At 38.8% G+C, this 27,658-nt stretch overlaps 1 protein-coding gene across 3 annotated transcripts; it reads right to left on the reverse strand.

Moving 5' to 3' along the window:
* Nucleotides 1–14,147: 14,147 nt before the first annotated feature.
* Nucleotides 14,148–27,453, reverse strand: LOC124162661 (arylsulfatase J-like). 3 transcript variants are annotated; one of them, XM_046539253.1, is made up of 9 exons: nt 26,994–27,453; nt 26,206–26,297; nt 22,127–22,283; nt 21,890–22,049; nt 20,307–20,533; nt 19,559–19,850; nt 18,892–19,049; nt 17,679–17,970; nt 14,148–14,858 (listed from the first exon to the last, which is right to left on the reverse strand). In XM_046539253.1, exons 3-9 carry the CDS (start codon nt 22,241–22,243, stop codon nt 14,347–14,349), a joined length of 1,758 nt encoding a protein of 585 aa, XP_046395209.1. In that variant the 5' UTR covers nt 22,244–22,283; nt 26,206–26,297; nt 26,994–27,453; the 3' UTR covers nt 14,148–14,346. The 3 variants fall into 3 exon arrangements, with proteins under 3 accessions (XP_046395209.1, XP_046395210.1, XP_046395211.1); XM_046539254.1 differs by lacking the exon at nt 26,994–27,453 and adding an exon at nt 26,911–26,992; XM_046539255.1 differs by lacking the exons at nt 26,206–26,297; nt 26,994–27,453 and adding an exon at nt 26,095–26,190.
* Nucleotides 27,454–27,658: the final 205 nt, after the last annotated feature.

The raw sequence follows: 27,658 nt of genomic DNA on the forward strand, positions 1-27,658 counted from the left end.
AGGAATTTAAAGATTGTTTGCTATAAAGAATGTGACATCTGTGAATGATTTTTTTGTTTCTATGCATTTTATTGTGATATACATGTTGTATTTTATATTGTATTTTATTGTGATATACATACTCTATTTTATATTGAGAATGTTTAGATAATTGTATTTTATAATGTGTTTATGTGATGTTCTACTGTGTCTTGTAACATCTGTTGATGCTATGGTACTGATTTGTTTATTATCTTGATAATGTGTTTATATGGTAATATGGGCATTTTGCCTGTTAAAGCAATTAAATTAAATTAAATTAAAAAAAAAATTAAATTAAATTAAATTACTTTGATTTTCATAGGGAATACATACATCACATATAACCAGTAAAAACCAACCACTTAATGCATGACGCATACATACTTGTCTAAGAAATATAGCATTCAGTCTACTGCGTTCACTATTCACGGATGTTCATAAATTTTTATACCAAGTTAGTATATACCTACGCCAGCGCTATGATATTGAATTTGGGCTATGGTCCACGGTCACCCATCATTAAATACATAGTCATTTATAGTTTTTGTCACCTCTTCCACACTCCGGCACAAAAAGCTTCTCTCCATGTTCATTTATGCATCATAAGCTATGTATGACACTCATTGTCCAACAGCATTGACGGTAAGAGTAGCCAATACCTGTAATGAAATGAGTGTTTATCTTGAGGCAAAGTTGAACATTTGTCGACACACACGGTTACATGCGCGAGTGAGAAATAACCTTAATGTATTTTCATGGTTATCTATTCGACTATTTTAAGTTAGAGATAAGCTAATATGTGATGAGGCCCATGTTACACAATGAAATACAAGATACCAATACTCGGAATTAGTAACATGTGTTTGTGCAATAAAACTATAGTAATGAACGTCCCGTCAAAAGAAACTAATGACCGAGGATATTTTTCGCAAAACTACCGTTCTAATACGAAAGATCAAAGCCAAACTTGAAGAACAATAAATAAACTTATCCTAAAATAGCGAAATACGGTAACGGAAGGACATTAGCACTGTTAAAACACTTTTAAACGAATTATTTAGGATGAACGGTAAAACAATTCAATTGCACTTATCGAGTCTGAGTAAATAATCATTCCAGCAAGGCACAATTTGCTTATCAACAACCAAAAGTCGGCTCTCCACCACATATCACTCCCTGCAGAAATCATAGAGTTTACATTACTAAGGAGGCCCCACTAGGTGGCGGTAGCAGTCATAATTTGAACACGGGTCCCGCGCATTAATTCAAGTTCCAACTTTTGCCACTTGTGGCGCGACCGACACTACTATTCCTTTCATTTGGCTTGTTGTCAGTGGCGGCTTATGAGTGAGCGGCTGTTATCATCCTCTGTGAGCCGAGAATTTCACCGATTTTGGTGTTTTTTTTTAGTATTTCTCCACCAGTAAGATATTTACGAAATATCATGGGTAAATCTCGGTGTTTTGTGCCCGGATGCAGCTCAGGCTACGATTGGGAGCTGAGGGAAAATAAGCGGTTGGGGATACAGGACCATAGCAAGAATTTTTATCATACAGACTGTCCCAAGGGTCGTGTGTCATTTTTGACCTGTAATTTTAGTAACTTTGCATGGAGCAATATTCATGAAAATTGTCACACTTATGGGGAAAGGTCCTAAGTTTTGTTTAGTGTAAGCAAAATTTTACAATTTTGACCTTTTGACCTCACAAAGTGGGTCCAAACCAAAAATTTGAATTTGCCTTATGGGGTTGTGTTGTGTATGTATGCCGGTGAAAAATTAAATTTTAATTTCTGTTTTTCTCCCATTAATACGACGCGACGATACGAAATCTGCGTTGCGGTTGAAAATACCTCCCTACTATTAACCTGCACAGACCGCACTCACCGCTCTCTTCATCCTCCCTTCACCCTTTCTCTTCGTAAAAAACACTTCATCCCCCCCCCATTCCTTCCTTTTCTTAGAACCATAAATACTCTACGCTCTCTAGTAATGTTAACTCTATGCCTAGATCTCAGGAAAACACGTGCAGTAGGCAAGACGCAACATCCCCGCTCGACCGGTCGCTTTTTTGTCATTTTTGAGGCATTAAAAAGTCGTGAACTGATGCCATGTACTAACTGCACCCTGATTATGTAACTGTGAGAAGGGTGAGAGCGATATCGTTGCCAGGGGCAACGCGATTCCAACGACGATTATGAAACCGTGATCGCACTCTTTATCACGCTGCGAATGTCATCGGCTTATCACGAGCGAAACCGATGGTGAAAAGCATATGCAAAACGAGCACTAAATGCATATATTTGCAATAAATTATTGTTGTTTGTTTAATTTAAAAATGCCCTATAATCGAGTAAAAGCCAATAAAAGTCTCATTCATTTCTACTGGAGTGCTGTCTTGACTTTATTAGTTGTACACGTTGTTTAATTGTTATATGCGCATGGTGCTGAATTCCATTGAGCAGCTTAATTTTCACACAGCAAATTGGAAAGTACTGCTAATTGAAGTGCATCCGTCGTTTAAACGTCAATTACTTTATATCGAAGTTTAATTGTCAACATTTGCCAAGAACGTTAGTCTCCCATATATCAGCATGGTTAAACTCCTTTTCGATTTTTTAATCATAATAAATCAACTATTAACTACTTACATTCAAATCGCTAGCGCGATTACACTTCCATCATCATTTCAACATCAATTAGTTTCAATCCAAGGTCTCGACTTTTCGACCATAATCTACGATATAGCAAATATAATGACTGCAGCATCTCCCTGCAGCATCTCATACATTGAAAAGTAATGCTACACTTTCCCCATAACTTTTCCATAATACAAGTACTTTATCATAATATTACCTATTGGCGAAGCGAAGTACTTAGCCTTGAAATGCCTCCATTTAATGTTTTCGCTGTTTGTTATTGTTGTTTCAAAGACTCCGCAAAAGACGTATTCTCGGACAGAAATGTGTCGAAGGATTTCATTGGTTCTTCAGATTTCTCAATGATACCAACCTCGCGCGCTCGTACCTATATGATACGCGCGATAACGGTGGCTTACATGATCGCATGATACAGCGGAACGTGATAGGAGAACGTGTGATAGTCATCTATCGCCGTCGTCGCTGTCACATTTACATAATCGAGGTGTAGGTGAACTTTCTCAGGGACTGTGCTGCAATAACAATCGCCCAACCGCGGGGCTCAGAGGTTCCATGACTAAAATCTGGGCATGGTATCGCTTCCAGGAGTTGAATGGCGTTCGTTTACGCGGCGCGCGAGCCTATGGAATCAGTCGTCCGACCATAACTAACCGTCCTGCGTCAACCGCAAGGTCAGTCTAGCTCGGGCAACTGGAGGGCGAAACGCATGGAAACACCACCACCAGCTTGTGCGAACATCATGCATTTTTGACCGTTGCACTGATGCATTACAGAACATTTCGAGATAGTTGTCATACCAAGTGTTTGCCGTCAAGCATCATTATCTGCGGTCTGTAAAGTAAAGCAAGACACCCGACTTCGAGGAGCTCTATAGTCTAAAATAATCAATTAATTTCAGTGCAACAGAAACCATGCGAAAGAGAATATATTTCAACGTTGGATCTTTTACTAGAGTCAACTTAAAAATTAACAAAATATATCATTTTATTATGATAATTTACATCATTTTGATCTTTAAAAAAATTAATCACGTGCTAAAATCGTTTTAACTAACTTAAAAAATCTTCAGCTCCACAGCATTTCCTTTACTTAATTTAAAAAAAGTACCCGTTTTTGTGTGTATTTTGCTGTATTCCCGTAATTTTCGTGCCAGTAGCTTGCAATTTTGACGTAAGAAACACAGATTTTGTTTTCACAGTTTGCAAAAACAAATTGTCCATACCATTAAAATTGATGGTTTTGTTGTAAACAACGTAAATCTCTGATAACTTCGAAACCAATGGGTCAATTGATTGCTATTGAATCCCTTGTGCTCCTTCTAAGCCTCCGTAGTCCTTTATTATGCCTCTCTATCGGTTTCGGTGAATAAGAATAATCAATATGGTAATTTCCTTCATCAAAGAAAACGAAAGGCATTGATTGCGATTCCTTACCCACCATTAGTGTATTCATAATATACAAATTATTTGGTTTAAGTATTCCCAGTTTATACGAATGATAATAGTCAATTTTTATCCTCATTTGAAAAAGGCCATATTGGCGACCATACAATGCCACTCCACGTGACGTCACAGGGACCAAGATATTATACGAGTAGTCAGCAGTTTTACATCGTCTGAGATTACCAATGCATGCATGAGGCACAGAACTCAGGGAATCATTCCTTAATAATCACATATTAAAATTTCCTATGGTCGGAAAGATTCCTTCGTTTGATAGGGTATTAATAATCCTTATTTAAGCAAGCACTACCTGATTTCAGGGTACTCTGCTACCTGCTAGAAGCATGCATCATAGCGGCGCTCATAGCCTTGCACCAATGTGGCCTCACACAGATGCAGCCGGAACCAGAATGATGTACACGGGCTTTTCCCAGCATTCATACTTAGCCGTCGCATTTTCACGTGCAAGAAAATTTTCCCTTTTCATTTAATCGCGAAAAATAGATATCGTCATTTAAAACTCTAAAAGCGTGAAATACGTACTTCATGAGTAATTGTCTTTCGATTTAGGCAATAAAAGATAAGGATGCCACAATATTCTGTCATTATAAACGTCGAATGTCACGGATTGTTGCCACCCGCTCCTCCAACTCTCACATTCATACATTTAGAGGTAGAAATTAGAGACTCCATGTTTATAATAACTATAAATTAAACATGAGTACCTATTCATTAAACACAAAAAAGTGAGTAAGCGTCATCAACCGACAACAAAGAATTCAATAGATGGATAGTCCAACTTGGTTGTCAAAGATATCTACGGATGAAAAGAAAGAGGAAATTTATAATGGTGGGATTATTTCTCTGTTAGAAAAAAGGAGCGTGATAATTAAATTTAATGGAACACTTAATAAAGCTGGAGATATTTAGGCACTAAGCATTTCCAATTAGGCGCTTATAACATTGCATTACCCACCTTTCCGTCGCCATTGAATCCCGCGATGCCTGAACCTGGAATCAAGTTTCCCAGGGGCCAAATGAACAGAACTTGATACAGCTCTATGTTTACAGTCGCCGCCACCGGTATGTGGCTTGTTGCTACAAAATACCATTTCCTCATGAAATGTCTCCAATCTTAGTAATGCATTTTCATAGTGTTTCTCTGTATTGCGTCTGAAATTCTTTGAGCAACGGAATATCCCCACATCATCAGAAAGATCATCCTTCTCAGTTATGATTTTCTATGAAGCCGTTGCAAGGAATAGCTGCTCTCATGATAATAATAATAATTTTATTGTCGTTAAGCCAATTTAGGCAATTGACAACGTCAAACATATACATATACGAATATTAAATACAATTATCATATTAATGACATTAAAACAGTATTCGTTGTAACCTCATAAAATTTTAGACAATAATATCATACAAGATACAATTTCTTTTACAAATTGCAAGTTGCAAGCAATCACTATATTTTTGATTCAAAACATTCCTGCAAGGAATAAAATGGTCTTGCAACAAGCCATTCCACCAATTTATTTTTGAAATTAACTGCAGGTATATCTACTATACTACCAGGTAACTTATTGTATATTCTTATCCCTATGCTCTTGTAGTTGTTAAATGATGTGGATAACCTGTAGTATGGTAAATTTAATTTGTTTCTGTTCCTTGTGTTGTGACAGTGAATATTTTTTCTCTGAAGTAGATGAGGTAAATTATTCTTTGTGTGTAATAAAATGGAGTAAATATATAAGTTAGCAACTGTCAGTATTTTAAGTTTGATGAACAATGGCTTACAGTGAGCTAATTTACCATCATTCAGCATTATGCGAATTACTTTCTTCTGCAATAGTAGGATATCATTAATGCGACTACAGTTACCCCAGAGTACAATTCCGTAGGTAATTATACTTTGAAAGAATGCAAAATAAGCAGTCCGAACATAATGATCTGAGACATGATTTTTTAACTGTTTAATTAAAAAAATAACTCTAGAGTTTTCCAGTCAAGAACTCAATGTGATACTCCCAGGAGAGTTTACTATCTATTAATACTCCTAAAAATTTAATGTGAGTCATACCAATATCATCAGGTGTATTTCTTAAACTAAAGTACAGCTCTTGGGTCTTACTTTCATTTAACTTAAACCTTCAAGTGGTCAACGCGAATGATTTTTTGCTGCGGATTTTTCGCACAATTTGTGCATTCCGGATGACTCCCGTAAATGTCATTACCGTGGCTAGTCCCGGTATACTTAAAAGTAGATAACATGGTAGTCGTAAATTGTATCCGATAAACAAAGTACCATCATAGACATCGAGATACGGCTTTGAATTCAAGAATGCAGGCTGCTTGTTATTATTCAGATATTCTATTGCATTTTGAAAACCTACTCATGCGACATGATGATTTGCTTTTCCCATACCCAGGATTGACACTTACTGACACCCACCTAGTAACACACCTAGTGAAAAATACGAGCGAAATCTGTCAAAATAGATCACATTAAATTCGGTCAAATAGATTTCATACCGCTGTATTTGGATGTGAATGCTATTAACTTTGATTGCTGTCACAGAGGTACCTAACGTACTTCTATAGTTCTATCCGCTGAGTGAGCAGCCTGGATTAGCTTTGATTTCTTTTTCTCCAATTGGCTTTGAAGCGATGAATCAAGACCAGAAGTTTTGTCAACAAAATTTGGAGATGTAGCACTTTGACATAATTGCTAAAACGTTATTTTTTGTGATTTTTTTCTAACTCGGAACCAACCAAAATTGAATTCATATTATCTCAATTGAAAACGAAAAAAACATTTTTTGTCCGTCACCGCAAAATAAAATTTTCTCCATAGTCAGTAAAAGCAAGCCATGGGACTGATGTTTTTTCGTTTTTGATAATTGAATTGAGTTTCTAATTTCAATTCTTCATACTCAAACTGCAATTGTTTATGATGCTACTAATGATAGACTTACTAAATTAAGAAAAATTAAAGTTTATAATGCCATAATATTATTCCACCCTGCCAAAATACAGAATGGGATCCCTGTAAACACAAATAGCTGCTGAAGCTGCTTTTCATCGGATATGCGCTCCAATTTCGGCTTTGTCCGACAGATGTGATTAAATGGATTTTGGGCGAAAGCCGCTCGCGTCCCCTCCCCGCAAGCTTCTCCCATGCGCCAAATGCACCAAAATTCACACCAAGTGCGTCTTACTTCGTTAGTCTAAATATTTAATGTTTCAGTATCGTCTGATTCTCAAAAACACCGCCACAACGTCGATTACCAGCAACAGCTAAAGATCGAGAAAAATAACTGCTAAGCAGTTATCAATCCCAGCGTAGCTTAGCGTCCGTATCTATAATAAAAAGAAATATTTAAGTTCAAATTTGAAAGTCCATCAATAGATTTTTGAAAATCCACAGCACTAATGTCAGATGTAGCCGGAGGTACTGTGGTCTCTGTCCATTATGTCATCAGCGAGTAGTCCTTAAAGTTGATATTAAAGTCCAGCACTTTAAAAAATCTCGGATCGGCCGCCAAACGTATACTTGCAACAACGCAAATTCGGTCCTGAGATTGCCCTCCCAATGTTTATGTCGCAAATCTAAGTCAACTTAGTGCAATTAGCAAATATACCTCTGTAAGGGATGAAATATGATTTGATGCTTTCCCGGCGAATGATGTGGGTATACCCTTCTCGGAATTCAACGAAATTTATCCCTGATGATGAGCCCCGAGTCGGAGCTTGAAACGTTTGCCATTATGGAAAAATTAACGCGGTGGGAATCCCGAGAAGAGTTTACTCACATAGTAAGGGATGTTGGATTTATGCTTGTAGCATAGGGATGATGCCTCCTTTTTGGGCGGTATTCACCATCGCATTCAAATCCTTTTTATTTCTGTCTATCTAATTTTCACTCGGAAAGGAATCGAGAATCGCAGATTTTATAACTTTTGCTAATCCACCGACGGGGGAGGCAAACCCAAAAGTGGAGCCCTGTTTCTTCAACTAACATCACACATTCCCCTGTAAACGTGGATTGATAAGTGCTCTTGCCTTTTTTCATCAGACAAAAGTATAGTCTTTCACTCCATAAAAATGTAGCCCTTTGATGACACCCTTTGATGCCTTTCTTTTCGTATTCACAATAATTAGCATCTTTTTCTGTCTACGTAAGTAATTCTTGCAAACTACCTTGGATTTTTCTCACGAAGTTATGATTTTTGCGTCAGCTAAAGTTGCGGGGACGACCATTGCTGTTTCTTGGTTCTTGCACATACCTCTATCACATTTGGCAGACGAATTTTCCACGCAGAAGTTCCAGTTTGAGTTTAGTCCTGAATTTTTATTTGATGAGGAACGTAGAGATAAAATCGGATGATTTCTCTTTAGTTTAATTTTCTTCGGATGAATTGAGGAAGAAAATTTTTGATACTATTTTCCCATACAAGAATTGACGATGTCGACTCAAAGCTCTCCGACGATTCTCTTTTTTTCCTCAGTTGTCGAGTTTCTTTCGGACTTGTCCCTTGTTACTTGTCCCTTGCTGTCTTTGACTTGTCCCTAAGCTTCCTTTATTACCTTCTACCATCTTCCGATTTATATTATCAAAGATAAACGACCTCCTAGCAGCATACGCGGGATGAATTTTTCTGTATTGGAGGCGTGGGAGGGGTAGAAGCGAGCGGGGAGGGGAGGGGATCGGCCTGAGCATGGCCAACTTTAATACATGTTTAATACATACATACAATATTAAAGTTGACCATGGCCTGAGGCTCTTGTATCCGCGACGCTGCGTGAGCGTTGGAATATTTTCTTCGCGGACGCGGACTCAAATTAGGCATTTTGTGGCTAAACGGTGGCAGATGCGTCAAAATGCATGAAATTTTTGTTCTGAAGGACAGTAACTCGGCAAAATCTAAAGAAAATGACCATAAAATACTATATTTTTCGAATTTCGACCTTTCCCCCCTAAATTGCATTTGAGCGAGGGTCAGGGGTTCACCTAGAGGTCTCAAATTTTTCAGGCATTATTTTTGATCGGTCCCACAACTTTTTTACATTGGGCCAGATGAATTTGAAAAAAATCGATTTTTCCGATCCGCCCTAATGTACATGTGTTAAGGACGCTTTACACGGGGCATATGATTGCACAATCTGGCGTGTGTACGAAGGCGGTCAAAATAGGGTGGCTTCCTATTTTTTTCCTATTGCCGAAATCGAAAGATCACGCTTTTAGATTTTTATATGACGATATCTATTTTTGGCGATTAAATGAAAAGTGAAAATTTTCTTGCACGCGAAAACGCGACGGCTAAGTATGAACGCTGGGAAAAGCCCGAACGACGCCATTTTGGTTCCAGCTGCCAGGGTGTGAAGCCACCTTGGTGCGAGGCTATGATCGCCGCTACGATGCAACCTGCTAGCTGGTAGCAGAGTGCCTAGCAGGTAGCGCTTGGCATAAATAAGGATTATAAATACCCTATTTCCGACCATAGGCAGTTTTAATAGGTGATTATTAAGAGATGTATCCCTGAGATATGTGCCTCATGCATGCATTGATAATCTCAGACAATGTAAAACTCCCGACTACTCGTATAGCATCTGGGTCCCTGTGACGTAACTTGAAGTGGCATCGCAGGGGCGCCATTCTGGCCTTTTTCAAATGAGGTTAAAACTGACCATTAACATTCGTCTAAACTGAGAATTCTAAAACCAAATAATTTGTGTATATTGAATACACTAATGGTGGGTAACGAATCACAATCAATGCCTTTCGTTTACTTTGATGAAGGTAAATACTAGTGATGGGTCGATTCCAAAATTTTATCGATTCCGATCCCGATTCCGATTCTGACATTTCGATTCCGATTCTACCGATACCGATTCCATCGATTCTGATGCCATAGGCACCAAGAAAAATATCACTTAATTCCAGGCAACAAGAAAACCACTTTTAAAATATTACTCTGTGAAAGTCAGTTGACAAAACATCTTTCAAATAATTACTATGTAATTAAAATATAATAGCTAAATTTCAAAATAGAACATACCTGAGTACAGAAATTTTCATATCTGTAATAAAGATTACATACTACGTATATGAATCATGTAATATTTGGCCCTTTCAAATTCTCAAGCAGAAAAACCAATTATTCTACATGCTCAGCCAGCAGGTTTTGACGTGTCCATGTTATAGTATTACTGCCTGCAGAAAATTGCCTTTTGCTACACATGTGTGTTATTGGGCAAGTACTTTCCCACCAAAATTGCAAGATTTCGGAGACTTTGGAATTTTTATTAAAAATTATATCAACGATTTTTTTGGATCTTGAATCTTCATGAAATTCAAGTGGTCGAAGCGAACAACTATAGAACTAAACTTTAGTTTTGTAGAGCCAAAAAAATGCTAATCTTCTCACGTCATTTAATCAGCCTTAAAATCTCTTGCTTTTTTTAAGTTCAAGAAAGAAACTAAACGCTACAAATGAATATCACATCGGACGGTCGCAGTAATAAAAAAGGCTAAAAGAGCCTTGTGGTGTGAAAACTCCCCCTACCGCGCGACTCACCTCGGCGAAGGTGGAAAGGGAAAAAGGGTATTGGTTGTTGCCTTTGACGGAAATAGTTCTTTTTTCTCTCTCTTAAGCATGCTGACTTAATCTCTTCACTTTACTTTAATACCCGAGGCATATTTCTTATGCGTGGGATGGTTCCAAAAAATATCCAATCCTTAGAATTTTCACTCGAGTAATGCGCTAAATGGTCAAGTCGATCTATACATAATCCTTTTTAACATCCTCAGTTTAGTGTTTTAAGTCAATGAAGACGATTATCTATGCTTTAAATGACGATTTTCAAGACCAATGTTTTTAAAAACTTGAAAAATCGGCCTCAGTTACCGAGCCTTAAAGTTCCGCAGCGTGTAGCTCAGCCTTGACGCGCGATTGAAAAATCGCTCTTATTTCCTTCGTCGCAAACTTTTTTTTCAAGATTTCTTATTAGTACTCTTTAGAAATCTCTACTTTATATCGTGGTTCAAATTTTCCGAGTTATATTTTTCGTAAACGAAAGATAATGTCTACTTTATGTGAAATTTCACGTGAAAAACGGGTCGGCCATTTTGCGTTGTAAAACCCGACAGATGAGAGCCAAAATCTTCGAACGTCATTGAAAGTACAGGCAAATAACCAGATCAAAGGAATATTGCGTTTTATATTCCATAAAACTCAAACCAACGCAAAACCACTTGGATAAATTCAAAGATTTTTTGAGGAAAAACGATATCTCGCGTGGCATTGAAAAATTGGTCATGCTTGGGCCTCTGTATCTCACTAAAGGTTCGTATTTATGTGAAATGGCATATAAAGCAATATTTGGTAATAATTTATGAGTATTTACGCTGAGTTTCAAGTCTCTATCCCCAAAAAGGTAATTTTGGACTTTATTCCAGCTTTTTCCGATTTCAGACTAGTGTGCGCCGGGTAGGAAGACGATCGGCCGCTGCGGCTGGCGTTAAGGTATTCGGCGCCCACGTCGACAACTATAGTGTATTCGGAATGAACATGCATGTTCATGGTATTCGGCAAGCTGAAACTACCAGGCCAAGGCATTAGAATGACTTATCGGCTTTAAAAACTGCATTATTACATGAGTTTCATGATAGCGCTTCCTGTCGGCAGATTGCTGGACCGACTAGCCTCGAAAGCTCAGTAACATTAACTACTCGACTCGACATTCGTAATGCGACTCGAAACACTCGAGTCGAGTACCAACTACTCGATCGACTTGAATTTTCGAGTACTCGCACATCCCAAGAAGATATGTGTTTTGTTATTACGATTACGTGGCGCGAAAATTCAAATGACTGTTGGAAACGCGGTCGTTTATTTTGTTGTTTGAAGTACTACTGGAATCGGAATCGATTTTTCGCCTTGGCAAGTACTCGTTTTCGATTCCGGTTCTTGGCCGAGAATCGAGGAATCGAACCGACCCATCACTAGTAAATACCCTATCACGTCGTGTAAAGTGGTTAATTGCTAGAAAGCTTGCGAGAATGCATGGACGTGAAAGATGGCAAAATAGCCCCAGTCCTATTTCGTTCGTACATTTGCACAATTTCGCAGAGTAATGAGGAATTAAATTCAGTTATAACCTGCGCAATTTTGAGACACCTAAATGGCCTTTTTTTCAGTGATTACGAAAATCTAGTGTATTGCATACTGTATGTTGGTGTATGCTCACCCCCTGCCAAACACCATTGCGGCGGCTCTCAGGGTTTATGTGCGTGCAGAACATTTGATGAAGTAACTTTTGATGGCTCTGAAGAAATTATTTGCTTTCGCAACATTGACTTTGACAAAAGAAATTTCAATTGCGTCCTCCCCCGTTGTAGAATGCGTGCCGTACCACAATTCATAGGAAAATACGCCTCATTCGAGAGGCTTATCTTACGTCAGATCTTCATCTTGCACACTCGTATCAAAGGAAAGCACGTTTATAGCATTACTAATATCGAGCCTCTCCTCCACAGATTAAACCGCCACGCAGGGCAACGCCACCGTGAGGATAAAAGAACACAACCCATGGCTCTCAACGGACATCATGCTTCCAAGGAAAGCTGGAATATCCAAGGACAACGAAAAGGAACATCTTCTCCCCTCCACGATTCATCAGTGATCACGGCCACCTTTACCATCAGGACATAGAAGTACTGTCGTATCCCGCTCGTCTTCGAACGAGATATTAGCGACAGTACGAACGTCTCTCGAATGGAAGGATCTGGTGCCGGAAATAAAAGGAGTCACTCTGAATAAAAAAAAGCAGTGACTTTATTCCCTTTACGAATGAACAAATATGTCCCCAGCCTCTTGGCCGTGTGACCACCACAGCGAGTCGCCACGCCACAACTCAGCCCCGAGCCAAGCTAGGCATAGCCTTTTAATCTTCCCCAAGGGAAGGTCCAGAAAACCCTCTTTATCTACCCCTGGACCGACATCCGCCGATCACGAGCGGGTCATCTCGTAGACTTGCACTTTGGACTAGCAAGCCTACGTGCCGGCTCACGCGTAACAATGGCTGCTGGATGCCACAGTACCAATGACAGCGTCGATTCACCCAGTGATTCCCCTCCCCCGTGACGCTGACCATCACATGCAATCTCTCCCTGAGGTGGTGGAAAGTGAAAGACTATTTATTTATCAATTTATTTACTTATCTATTTATGCATGTATTCAGTAGATTCACCCTATTCTTGTTATATATATTCTCAATTTTATGCATTGTTACTATCGACATGAATTGTCTATCCTTGGTGTATTAATATTTTATATAGTTTATTGTACTGTGGCCTGACGGTGGATTTGCGTGTTTTCCGCCATCTTTGAGCGAATGGCGGCCCGATACCACTTCCTTATCAGTCTTCAACCCCAGTAATGCTGACGAGGCGCCAGACAAAACAGCTCCGCGCATATATAATAATAAAAAATAAAAATACATATATTCATGGAGCTGTTTAGTTATATATTTTTTTTGTTATAATTTATTTTGCTAATGTGTGTAATATTTTATGCAACGTTTATTATTAAACTGAGCAATGCGGCCCTGAGGATGATGGTGGAGTTAGCCATTGAAACGTCGGCAGCACAAGTTCTGACCCGGTTGGAAACCCGAGAAGAATTCGTCTCATTAGTTCGTCGGGAGAGAACTGAATGATATCTGTAGATTCAGAGGAAACAAGGTTTGTATGGAGATGGGAGAGGATTTCTAGAACCGAGTTGGAGGAAAGAATGCCTAGTAAGGTTGGTAAGAAGAATGGTAAGTACATTTATTCCGTGAGGCGATCTTGAAGATGTTGAACCTTCCATCTTAGTGGATTTGGACCCTCCCAGACCCTCCCATCCTCCCTCTAATCTCACGTGAGACTTTAAAATGCATATTTTCAATCTAAGTAGGTTAATCTATGCTTCATTGCGTTGCATTTGTTAGAAAATACATATAATGAATTCAAATTAAAATTCAAAAAATGATTGAAGTTTATTTAAAACATCATAGTGACCAAAATCATTTGCTTGCCGTGTGGCATTAAATATGTAATTACAGCTGACACAGGGAGATTCATTTCAAATGATCATCTAAGCATAGCCCTGGGTAAGACATTCTTTGAGGAAATCTCAGCTATTTCAATCACTTCTTTCATAAATGTTGTACCTACTTATAATATTATACATTTTCCATCACGAACACTTTTATCCCCATAATTTGTCCACACATATCCCCACAAAGCCGGACTGGCATTAGGATCAGTTGGCACATTGGCAGCAGGCAATGCCGTCTCATTTATTAGAGCTAGATTACTTAATAATGAATCAAGTATACCAGGATATAAATCAGCCAGATTTCTCTTCTCGCATGGATCAAATTTCAAGTTGAATAAGCATGGCTTTCTCATCTGGTCACAGGCTATCGGAGGGCCTAAGATAAAATCTGTGTCATAGCTCACATTCACAAGGTCTGTAGAAGGTACATCACAATTTATTCTTGCCTTTTCTCTCAACTGTAGAACATTTTCTTCATGTGATGGGTAGCCAAGAGAAGTCAGGGCTACATTCACTTTGCTGTTTGTTATGAGGGACAAATCATAACTATACACAGGATCTAAACCAGAAGGACCATACCACTGATCACAATGGCCATGGCATGGTATGGCAACATGAGCAGAAGGTCCTGCAATTAATGATGAAAGAGCAATCAGCATGTTGAAATGAAAGATCAATAACAATGCATGGTCACAACTAGATTTAAATTATGTCTATGATGCTCAAAGATTTAGAAGGACCACTAAATATCTTTTTAAGACTAAGAAGGAATTTCATTCACATATGTTGAAAGAATTATTTAAATGATATAAAACACTTCTCACAGCTGAGCTTTCAGCCTCCGAGTGCGTCCACGGGTTTGCAGATGGTGGGTCAACCTCTAGAAATAGCAGGGATACAAGCAAGTTTACTTGTCGAATAAGCAGTCGTGGACAAAAAGCAACAGCATTCCAAGGTGGTATGGGTCTATCCCTGGGTAAGATAGGCCAACTACATCAGTGGCGCAGTGAGGGGGTTTTGGGGGATTAACCCCCCCCCCCAGAGCTCAGAAATTTTTTAAAGTTTAATCCATTTTACTTAATTGGATTAATATTACTTGCAGAATAGTGTAAATATTAATAAAACACCCCTTCGAAAGCTGTAAAACTCACCATTTTGAACCATTTACCTTGAAAATTTTCTGAAGGAGTGCCCCCGCACCTCCCGCTTACCCTGGTGGGTATTCCACAACCCCAGACACCCCAGTATTAGTTGTGCCTAAAATCCCCCTTGCCTCAATTCCTAGCTGGGCCTCTGATCTCATCAACTAGCAAGAAATGACTTGAAAGATGGAGTCAAATGCAGCAAGACACTTGGTGAAGCCTGCCCCATTTAACTTACGACCGGCAAGAGACCATTCAAGCACCTTTCGTCGCATGATCAACTTTCTGCCACTGACGGAAGACAACTAATCGCTGTAAGTACCTATCTACCCAGTGGTGCAGCGAGGGGGGAGGGGTTTCGGGGGATAAATCCCCCCCCCAGAGCTCATAGAAATTTTTAAGTCTAATCCATTTTACTTCACTGGATTGATATTACTTATAGAATAGTGTAAAGATTGATTTAAAAAAACGTGGCAGTCGTGGGACTGGCCGACAGAAGTGAAAACTGAAATAATTATTATCAATTTATTTTTATAAAGATTTAATATTATTTAAGAACTAATTTTTCCAGTAATACTCATTTTTCAACAAAAATTGAAATTTTTTTTCAGCAAACTGTTTATTATTAAATATATATTAAAAATACGAAGTGTATGAATAGAAAGTAACATCATTTATATATTAAAATATAATATGCTTTTATTTCTTTTATTTAATATGCTTTAAACCTATAATTGTTCACTATGCACATAAAAGAAACTGCCTTAAATTGTACTGACCTGTATTTTTATAGCGTGTACACTCATCTGCACGTTCATGCTCGAGCTCTTTATATTTAATGAGGTTATACAATATACACTATAGATTTTTATTTTCAGTTTTAATATTTTTAAAACAAAAAGACTTTAGCAGTCTATATATTAACAATATATTAACAAAGTTTATATATTAATCTCTATTAACAGTCTACAAAATAATATGCACTGTATAGAAAAAGTACATATGTACAGTATAGAACTAGAAGCAGACAGATGCCAGTATTCAGTATGTAAAAGTTTAGGGGTGACGCAACCTATACCATTGTATTCACTATACACACTATACATATGTATATCTCGCTGTAGCGATCGCGGTGTCGGGTTGGTGACGCTAACGCGAATTCTATGCTTTTTTCCCCATCCCGCAAAAGAGTTTAACGCCGCTAAAAAGTTTTCACTTCAAAAATATCCCTCAGAAAACCGTAAAACTCACCATTTTGAACCATTAATCTTCAAATTCTGCAATTTATTAATATCGCACCTACCGCTTATTCCGGTGGGTATTCTACACCCCCACACAAACCGGTATTAGTTCCACCTAAACCCCCCCAGCCTTAAATCCTAGGTGCGCCCCTGAAATACATGATACATTAAACCTGTGAAGATGCCTTGACTTGTCGACGGGAGGCCTCCCACCATCCGGGGGAAAAAGCAGCAACTCTTCTATATATGAGTGATGGTGGAGACCACGGTGGTCAGTACAGAGTGGCATTGGTCAGTATAGTCAATGGCATTGCATGGATCAGGAGCTGGCTTGTGAATCAATGCATAACAATAATCTCAGGATATCCATCCAATAAGGGAGTGGTTGAATTGTTCAAGAACAAAATATGATTTGAAATAATCCCAAACTCACATTTCTTTATTGTTACTTACTAGAATTAATCATGAAAGTTAAAAGACCATAAATAGGGCCTTCTGCTCAATCTAGGCTAGAAATACGGCCTTCTACACCATAAGAAAACTAAGGAGTAGACTATTTAGTATAATCATCAATATGAAATTATGTATAGCCAATAGTATTGCATGGATCAGGAGCTCGGATGGAAATTCTTGAATGTGAAAGAATGCTATAAGCTTCAGGGATGCCGACTTACAAAAAATATTGGGGGGGGGGGGGGGCAAAAACCGGGGATCTTGATCCGGAAAATTTTATAAGTACATAGTGAGTTTTAAGTTTTTTAAGCATTTTAGAAGAGTCAGATGATCACTATTAGAACCCTGATAACTCAAATCTTAATATTTGGACACTTCGGGGAAATTTGACAAGCCTGACACATTTTTTCCTCACACCCACTACGAATTTTTTAGGGGTCTCGGGCCCCCTCAGGCCCCAAGGAGTCGGCGCCTCTGATGAGTCTTAAAGATAATAATCCTCCGTAGAATATTTGGCCCAGTAAAGAACCACCAAGAATGGAGAGTAAGAAGACGAAACAAATTAGAGAATTCATTTGAAGGTTTAGATACAAATAGTCCGAACACACTCACCCATTATAATTTTCCAATCCCCTACTCTAAGTGCTGCCTCATTCCCAATGCAATCCAAGTTCAGAAGGACATCATCTCTGCTAGATGGAGTATCTTCAGAGAGTTCCTTCCATAAATCATGGCCATCCAGGTCAGGCATTGACTTGTGTGAAGCATTTACAGCAGACAATAAAGTGGGAAGCCAATCTGAGATATGCATTAACTGCTCAGCAACACGACTTCTTTTATTTAGTAAAGGACTCCAGATCAGAGCAGCGCCTCGAGTACCACCTTCCCAGAGAGTAAATTTTGTCTGAAAGAGTTTGAGACTTTTGATTTACTTGCCAGCCTTATACACAGTGGCAGCACCTGGGATGCCCCAGGGCCCACCCAAATAAGACAGAAAAATTGCAGAATCAAAGTCCAAAGTTAAATTATATTTTATAAAATTAAAATAAATTTTATACAGCTATAGGCGTATGGAAAATCAATCTGTTAATGTGCTGAACAATTATGTATTGTCTATATCAATTCTGTAAGAAAAAGCATATACAATCTAAGTGGGTTTTAAGATGTATATATCCACATTATCTCGAGGTTAGACCCATCCATTTTATAATCTGGCCCACCTTTGGCCCAACAATGTGATACATGCTAGAGTTACAGCTGCTTATATATGCATTTTATTTGTAGCATAAAGGATTGTAATTTGATTTTTATTATATTATTATTACATTATTTCCACACCCACCCAATTCGGAAATCCACACCCATTTGTTGTTGATTACCACAGAACTAATTACATATGCCTTTAACTCCACACTATCCAGAATGATGAGGATTTTTAACAATCTCGGGCAAACTTTTGATTTCTCCATGTCTCTTTCTAGATTTCATAATCACATGTGGCAAAGATGAAATCAATTTAAAAATTCTACTAGAGGAGAAGATATGAATACCTTAAAATTTATATTATTGTATCTACCTACCTATTTTATCCATTTGTGAGCAATTTTGTTTTGATTTTTTTAAATTTTGTTATTATGGGTTTATTGTATGTGTGCTAATTATTTTCTATTGTCTGCGAAATTACTTGTATGACTATTGTTAATGGGTTTTTCCCGTGAATAAATGACATGAAATAACATTATTTGATAACAGAAAGATTTACAGAAAAACATGAATAAATTTAACTGCTATCAAGAGAGTGGTGACGTAAATGAAGTGTACTCACCCCTCTGAGAGGCCAATTCGAACCAGCATTTCTGCCTACTCCATCAGGGGCACCACCATTATCAGTTGAGAATATTATTATAGAATTGTTTAGCATATCATTTTCTGCCAGGGTCTCAACCACTTTTCCAACAGATTCATCCAACCAATGAACCATTGCTACAGGAATAAACAAATAGCGATAAATTCTCCTAGAATTACAAATTTCAGGGCAGGTAATGGTTATGGGGTTCGAATCGCCCCCAAAATTTTTGTAAGATTCAGTCCAAGGAGTACCCAGTTCAATTGAATCCCTTCAACATACATACATTTCCACTCCTCATAAAGTCTGTTAAGCAAAAACCCATTTAAAGAGAATGGCATAAAACCAATTAAAATGCATAACCCCTCCACTGAAACTCCCGTAAAAACCTTAAGTCTCTCTCAAGACAGAATGAGCAATCCTATTGACATGTCTGGACAGTTCTACTGTTTTCATCTCCACTTACATTTTCACATTAGAGTAAGGAGTGAATACCTCCCCATTAGTGTCCTATCAGAACAACTAGCAAAATAATACTAATTGTCATGATAAGTGCAATTATAATTGATCGTACATTTCTCCCATCAGAAGAAAATGAACATACTAACACACTACAACATATTATTCCAGCTGTAGATGGACTTACCGGCATATTTTCTTCTGTGGTAGTTTTGAATGTATGAGAATTTGTCAACAGTCTCATCGGGTGCCTGGAGAGGTTCATAAAAGTTAGCCGAGTGCACAGCAGTGTGAGAAAGATAAAGAAATAGTGGAATATTTGTGTCTCCCCCTCCATTTTCTTGCTTTAGAATGTCAACTTTCCTTTTGTGAGTGGTAATAATTTTTACTGCCTCCTCGGTGTAAAGTTCTGTCGCATATTTTCCATACACATCCCATGCTGTCTCCAAGCCTCTATGAATATCCAAACCCCAGTCTGCCTGTTGAAAAAAATTGCATAAAATTTGTTAAAAATTTTCATTCAACACATGTTGCTTTCTCACTTTCATCATTTAATTACCTAAGTATATATGTATACATAAGTATATTTTATTTAAATCACGGAAAAATGAAAAATTTAACTTAGGTAAGTTGAAATGTAAGTACCTATGTGAGTAGTCATTGAGAGAGCGGCTATGGCTGCCACACCATCAATCTATTTTCACTACTCCCTGAGTTAATGAGTCAGTTACGAAATTCTTCAGCTTTCCACAAATTGAAATTCTTCATTTTATTCATCTACTCATCATTTATTCTTCATATCACACACACTGCAGAGTGGATGAGGAAGAAAAAAGGATAGGAGGTGTTGCTGGAATGAGAGCCCGACAATGCCTCCAGGGAAAGGATAGGGGTGGAAGGAAGATAGAGAAGGGAAGTTCCACGGAGAATGTTACCTGATAAAATCCTGAGTGAGAAAAATAATCATGTTGATTCGTCCAATGGCCAAAGTGAGAATCAAATCCCCGATACTCTGGAGTGTATTCCTTCTTGTAAAATCCAAGGTGCCATTTTCCTATGGCATGAGTTGCGTAGCCAACATCCTTCAAATACTCTGGCAGCAGGCGCTCCGACAGAGGGAGTCCTCGAGGTTCAGTATTCAGGAGAACAAAGTGCTGCATTCCTTTTTTCCCAAAAGACAGTTTTGATGTTATCAATAAGTGTTTAAAAAAAGCAGTAGCCTCAAAATTGACTCATTAGGCAACTGGTATGAAAAATGAAGTTCAAATATTTAATGGTGCAATAAAAAACCAAGCAAATTTTTTAAAAAATAAAGAGATAATTTCCAAAAAAAATACAAGCTGCTAAATTTCCCTTGTCAATTCTAATTCCAAACAATGGCCGAGTATAAAGAAATAAATGGATGAATGAGTTGACTCTTAAGAAGCCTTAATCCACACCAGTTGTTAACATTCTGCAACGTGCAGCACTGTTCAATACATATATTGTTTTCTAATTCCACTGTAAATGACCCAATGATTGCATTTTTGTACAGAATTCAATGGCACAAAATTCTATTATAACACGGAGACACAGAAGTATAGGATTATTACTCCATTCAAACATTGCTGGCATGACACTTATCACCTCTTTCCATGCTTCAAAAGATATCAGGCTGTGATGATTTCTCTATTATCATCAAGAAAAGATGCCTTCCTCCAATTATAAATTGAAGAAGAAGAGAAATAAGAAAGGCAGCTCAGATTTTTAATTTTAAATTAATAACAAAATGTTTTTGAAAGGACAAGGAACATAAGGTATGACACAGTAACGGATACAGAAAAAATTCAAGGGGGGCACAAAAGGTATCTTGAGCTATAAAGTCACATGCAAAGTTTAGGAAAGTTATATTTGAAATGATTATACACGTATACAAGGCAATGCCATCTTATGATATAAAAGAGTTACAATTGTAATTTTCGTATGAAGATTTTTACATCTTCTTTAATCAATGTTGGTGGTTGTTTTCGGGAATTGACGTTTCACTCCTCCTACTGGGAGCGTTTTCAAGAGAATGGCTTATCATGATTTCTCTAGTATCAACTAGAAGAGATGCCTTTCTCCAATTTTTATTAATTGAAGAAGAAGAGAAACAAGAAAGGCAACTCAGATTGTATGAATTTGAAATTAATAATAAAATATTTTTGAAAGGACAAGGAACACAAGGTAGCGGACACAGAAAAAATTCAAGGGTAGCGCAAAAGGTATCTTGACCATTCTCTTGAAAACGCTCCCATGTTGCAGGAGTAAAACGTCGAGTAAGAAAATGTTTCCTACGCAGCAATTCCCGAAAACAACCACCAACAGTTACAATTGTAGTTCTGCAATGTTAGGCAATGCGGGCGGCCCCTAAAAAAGGGGGCACGCACCCCCTTGGCCCCCCATATGTATGGCACTGGTATGACAAAATATGTGATAGCCTTACAAATGCATGTCCTTCAGTACTTTTGAGTGTACCATAATGGAAACGTTTGCATACCTGAGTGAATTGGGTATTTTCCAGACATAAGAGCACTCCTGGATGGGGTACACATGGGCTGTACATAATAATTGTTCAGAATAATACCCTGATAGGCAAGTGCATCTATGTTAGGTGTTGGTATTTCATTGGACCCATGAAAACCAACATCATTCCAGCCCTGACAAAAAAATTTTTGGGATTAGGAAAGAATTATTAACAAAAAACTATATTGATTAAAAAATATGCTGTACATACCAGATCATCGGCGAGAATGAATATAATATGAGGTCGACCAGCATTTTGATGTCCAAAGATACTGAGTACCATGGAAACCATAATCATGAGAAAGGAGAGAAATAACTTAGTTTCCATGCCGGATAATGCACAATTAGAAAAAGTGACTTTTAAAAATCTGGAAAAAAAAACAAAAATGAATTCACATTTCAATAACAGTAGGCATGAATTTAGGAATTAATAACTTAATTTTTTGATACGCTACATTAACTCTTTAAAAACAAGGTACTATTCTCCAACCATTACGATTAACTCTTCATCAGCAAAAGTTATTTATATACCGGGGTGTGTGGGGTATAGTATATCCACCAGGATAAGCGGTAGGTGCGAGATTAATGAATTGCGGAATTTTAAGATAAATGGTTCAAAATAGTGAGTTTTTACGGCTTTCTGAGGGATATTGTATTAATTCTTAGACTATTCTATTAGTAATATCAATCCGATTTAGTAAAATGGATTAAACTTAAAAATTTCTCTGAGTTCTGGGGGGGGGGTTTTATCCCCCAAACCCCCCTCGCTGCGCCACTGGTGTGGATATTACCATTTGTGCTTTAATCATGGATACTTTTGCAATTGACAAGTCTTCCGCATCTTTGTACATGCGTTAACCATTGTTAACAAATATGCGTTGATTTTATAACGATTTTTATTTTTTATGATGAGGGGCCAATCGGTTGAAACAGCCGGCAACAATATTTATTTTTCCAGCAACTGCCTTTCCCTCGGTGTCGGGGAAGAGCTTCAACCAACCGTCCAACTCCCATCAGCCTCCACGCAAGCAAAACAAGATTCCGCCCATCTTTTTGAAATACCAATCTAATTGGTCCATGAAAAATCGTTCAATCATTACCGCAACCTCCCGACCATCAGTCTGCAGCTCAACTGGATCGCAAATACGTATTAAGTGCCATACCATAAGGACGATTTTCGTGCTCTGGTAAAATTATTTAATGATAAGAAATGGGAAGAGGGTAGTTTCCTTCATCAAGGAAAACGAAAGGTATTGATTGCAATTCGTTACCCACCGTTAGTGTATTCATAATATACAAATTATTTGGTTTTAGAAATTCCAATATCGATGAATGACAATGGTCATTTTAATCTCATTTGAAAAAGGCCAGATTGGCGCCCATGCGATGCCACTTCACGTGACGTCACAGGGACCTAGTTTCTATACGAGTAGATAGGAGTTTTACATCGTCTGAGATTACCAATGCATGCATGAGACAAAGAGCTCAGGGAAACATCTCTTAATAATCACCTATTAAAACTGCCTATGGTCGCAAAGATTCCTTCGCTTGATAAGGTATTAATAATCCTTATTTAAGCCAAGCGCTACCAGCTAGCAGGGTACTCAGCTACCTGCTAGCATCCTGCGTCGTATCAGCGCTCAAAGCCTCGCCCCAAGGTCACCTCACTTGCGGCAGCGGGAACCAGAACGACGTCACACGGAGTTTTCCCGGCATTCATACTTAGCCGTCGCGTTTTCGCGCCCTTGAAATTTTTCACTTTTCATTTAATCGCGAAAAATAGATATCGTCATTTAAAAATTTAAAGCGTGAAATACGTACTCCAGGAGTAATAATATTTCTATTTAGGCAATAAAAAATAATAGGAAACCACCCTATTCCATCCAAAAACATCTACTTTCCAGGCTTCTCACAATACCGATTAGACCGCGCTGACGCAAAAGGTGGCGGTGTTTTACTTCTTGTCAAATCTACTGTTCCGTCATCTCAACTATCCTTTTCGCATCAGTCAACCATCGAAGCCGTTGGTGCCAAAATCCGAACTCCTCTGGGCGATATTCACGTCTGGTCTGCTTACCGACCGCCTAAAACGGCCAAAAAAGAAGACGTCGCGGCCCCAAACTCCATCCTGAAAGCCCGGACCATCGTCGCCGGTGTCGTGAATGCCAAGAACATCAGCTGGGGCTGTAAAGCGAACAATACAGCCGGCAACATGATCCCTCAACTGCAGCGGCGACGCTATTTAGAGATAATTGCCCCTAATTTTCCGTCGCATTTTTCTTATCACGGATCTTGCGATATTCTCGACATCGCTCTCGCCTTGAATATTCCTCCAACTGGCCATTCTACAACCATCGACTATCAGTTATCGGATCACTTGCCTGTTCAATTCACGGTAAATTATCTTCCTGACCGAAAAAGACGCAAACCGACAAATCTATTGGAATTACTGCCGCCCTATTCCCCCTCTTAAAATCAACATCTCCGCTAGCTTTAAAAACTAAACTGCTATTATATAATTCAACAATCAAACCGCTATTAACCTACGCTTCGCCAGTATGGCTTCATGCCAGTGCATTCCATCTTAAGAAAATCCAAACTTGCGAAAACAAAATAATCCGGAAGATCATGGGCGCTCCCTGGTTCATTAGCAATCGACAAATTCGTAATGATCTAAAAATCTGTCCGATTCTAAGTTCTAATCAGCTCTGACGCAATTCTAAAATTCTTTCAAAATAACCAAAAATAGATTAATTGAGAATCTTTCGGACTACGTATTACCTCCTAAACCTAAACACAGATACCCTAAATCAGCCCTAATCCCTTCCCATATTCCTTTCCCTTCCCAACCCCGCAATGCTCTGACTGAAAATTTTCATCAAAAACTCCAAGTACAGTTCCAATTTCTCCATATTTCCGGTGCAACCGCGTCGGTTTGTTGGTGATGACAACAGTTTCGCTGGCACTGCTGCCAGCGTCTCCAGGTCGAAGATGATGGGATGGGTCGAAGATGATCATCATCTTCGACCTGGAGACGCTGGCAGCAGTGCCAGCGAAACTGTTGTCATCACCAACAAACCGACGCGGTTGCACCGGAAATATGGAGAAATTGGAACCTGAACACCGCGGAAATCTACGTAGTCACTCCAAGTACAGTGTATGAACCAACCCAGTTCCAGCAACGCCGAGAAGACAGCTGGTTGGGAGCTTGGAAGAAGTGTATATAAGAAAACTCCGCTTGGCTTGGCTTGGGAAGAGCTTGAATTTTCTTGTCACGGTTGCCAAGTCGCTATAAAATCAAAGCGTATTTCATAGTATATACTTTCAATGAAGACGAGACGATGCATGAGCGGTACACATTCACTATGTGCACGCTTATCAGTGCAGTATAAACCATCAGTACTCCCCCGCCCCCATTCCGCGGAGACATCCCAGACACCACAGTTTAAAAGAAGGGAACACAAAACCGTCCGCTCAGACTTGATAGATGCCTACATAACCGGCGACGAACTCATTTGGGAATCTAATTTTATTGCGTAAACCACATAAGCCTAGCCTATTGGAGAACGCGAGAGAGCCATTCACCCTTGGAAGACTGCAAACACAGAAAGACTTCGCTCGTGAAATCAATGAAATACAAAGGAAAGCTGCACGATTCGTCAAAAACCACTGCGGGCGTAAAGACAGCGCAACACACGTTAAACAACTTAGGCTGGGAACCGCTAGAGATTCGGAGGCTGCGCGCAAGGCTCATATTGCTGGAGCAATTGAGAATAGATTATTTTCAGATTTGGAGAAAATCACATTAGAACGCCACTATATTTCCAGGTCCGACAGAAACGACGCATTAAGAAAGCTATTTTGCCGAAAGGATACGTTTGGGAATTCGTTTTTTCCCGAACAATAGAAGAATTACATAAATGCGAGGCGTAACTTCGTTTGACCCTTAATAACCCAATGTTGCTTCTAAGCAACATCAAAAATGTATACATTTTCAGCTCCTTTTGGGGAATATCAAAACTACACATTATTCTGTGGTGTAAATTTTAATGAAGGAATATTTAGCTACCATGATAAACATGATTTGATGAAAAATTTTCAAGTTTTTAAAATGAAAAACCTTTGAAATTTGATATCTCCCTGACGTAGCTCTGGGTTAGAAAGGGTTAAGAGCATTACCTTTTTATTTTTGAACAGCTGGTGTCCCAATACCCCCCGCCACAAGCCTGTTGCGGCGGCTTGAGGGGTAGTATGTATATGAAACTGCATCATGCACTCCAGGGTAATTACCTTCAAGGATGGCTCCCAATCGTTAGGCGCATCTCTGCTAATTCTCGCCACCAGAGAAGGAAGTGCGCGGAACACGAGAATGAAAATATTCGCTATGAGAGGAAGGAGAGGAAGATTAGTAAAAGCACTGAGAGAGTTTCAATTAAAAGAAGAATAAATGTCAGTGGAGGTTTCGGGTTGCAGACGGGATAATACACGAGTATTAGGGAAAGATTTGGTGCTTTCCCAGCGATTTGACTTCGTAAAATGTTCTCGGGATCGCCACCGGGTCAGGAACTGCATAACTATATCTTGTATGATGTTGGGCACGATATGGTGGACGTTCTTAATATTATTAAAATAAGACATTGCAATATTTCTACTGAGTTTTATTATTACGCAACGCGTTTCGTCGTTACAAACAACATTATGTGACATCAAGTGGATGTTACAAAAAACATTATCTAGTGAATGTTGTTTGTAACGACGAAACGCGTTTTGTAATAATAAAACTCAGTGTAAATATTGCAATGTCTTATTTTAATAATAACTGCATAACTGCCGACGTTTCGATGTTCGACCCGGCCATAGTCGCGATCCCGAGAACATTTTACAATGTGCGAATACAAGATGGCGAGCGATGATGTCTGAGACGCAAGAAATGGTGAGTTCGATAGAAAATGAATTCAAGGGATATAAGGAAATACAAGGAAGAGTATAACATACGTGTCCCAAAGATAATATAAGATCAGACAGCGTAATTGACAAAACTAAGACAGAGTGAAACCTATGAAATGATCGATTATTACCAACAATACCGAGTGAATGACGAAAATAAATCAAACTGACTACGACACACGCCACCGCAAAATTTCGTCAGACTAACGGCTAGCAACTCTCAACCATCGTGGCACTCGTGTGTTTTCGTCGTATTGACCCATCTCCGTCACGGTTGCAGGGAAACTGATAGCGGAGTGACGAAGGCGTCTTCAAACTGAAATACCACTCGAAAATTTCGCGGTTCCGAAGGAAACAAAATCTTCAAAATAATGCATATAATCCCAAACATTAACTCTTCAGTTGTGAGGAATGTAACTGCATGCGTGCATGTATGAGAATCTGCGAGGAATAAAACGGAGTACGTTATTCGACCATCTCTTCTGACGTGCTCTCCCAGCCCCTCCTTATCTTTATGACCCACTCTTCATTTCTTGAGGGGAACAGTATAGGCAAACCCTCCCTTCTCCCCCGGACTCCCCAGCATTGTAGGGGCCATCATTCCATCGCCATGAGCAACGATTCTATTTTCCCAATCTCCCATGCAGTGGCGCAGCGACGGGGTGGTTTTGAGGAATAACCCCCCCCCCCTAGAGCTCAGAGAAATTTTGAAGTTAAATCCATTTTACTGAATTGGATTGATATTACTAATAGAATAGTGTAAGGATTAATAAGATATCCTCAGAAAGCCGTAAAA

The sequence above is a fragment of the Ischnura elegans genome, chromosome 7 (assembly GCF_921293095.1).
Source record: "Ischnura elegans chromosome 7, ioIscEleg1.1, whole genome shotgun sequence".
Lineage (NCBI taxonomy): Eukaryota > Metazoa > Arthropoda > Insecta > Odonata > Coenagrionidae > Ischnura > Ischnura elegans.

Bases quoted from the DNA above. Each gene is read 5' to 3' on its own strand.
- LOC124162661 (XM_046539253.1), bottom strand. From the start codon at position 22,243: ATGGAAACTAAGTTATTTCTCTCCTTTCTCATGATTATGGTTTCCATG. The intron at 20,534-21,889 runs GTATGCAAACGT...TTGGGAAAAAAG, and splicing joins AAAATACCCAATTCACTCAG to GAATGCAGCACTTTGTTCTC. The intron at 17,971-18,891 runs GTGAGTACACTT...AAACTCTTTCAG, and splicing joins CGAATTGGCCTCTCAGAGGG to ACAAAATTTACTCTCTGGGA.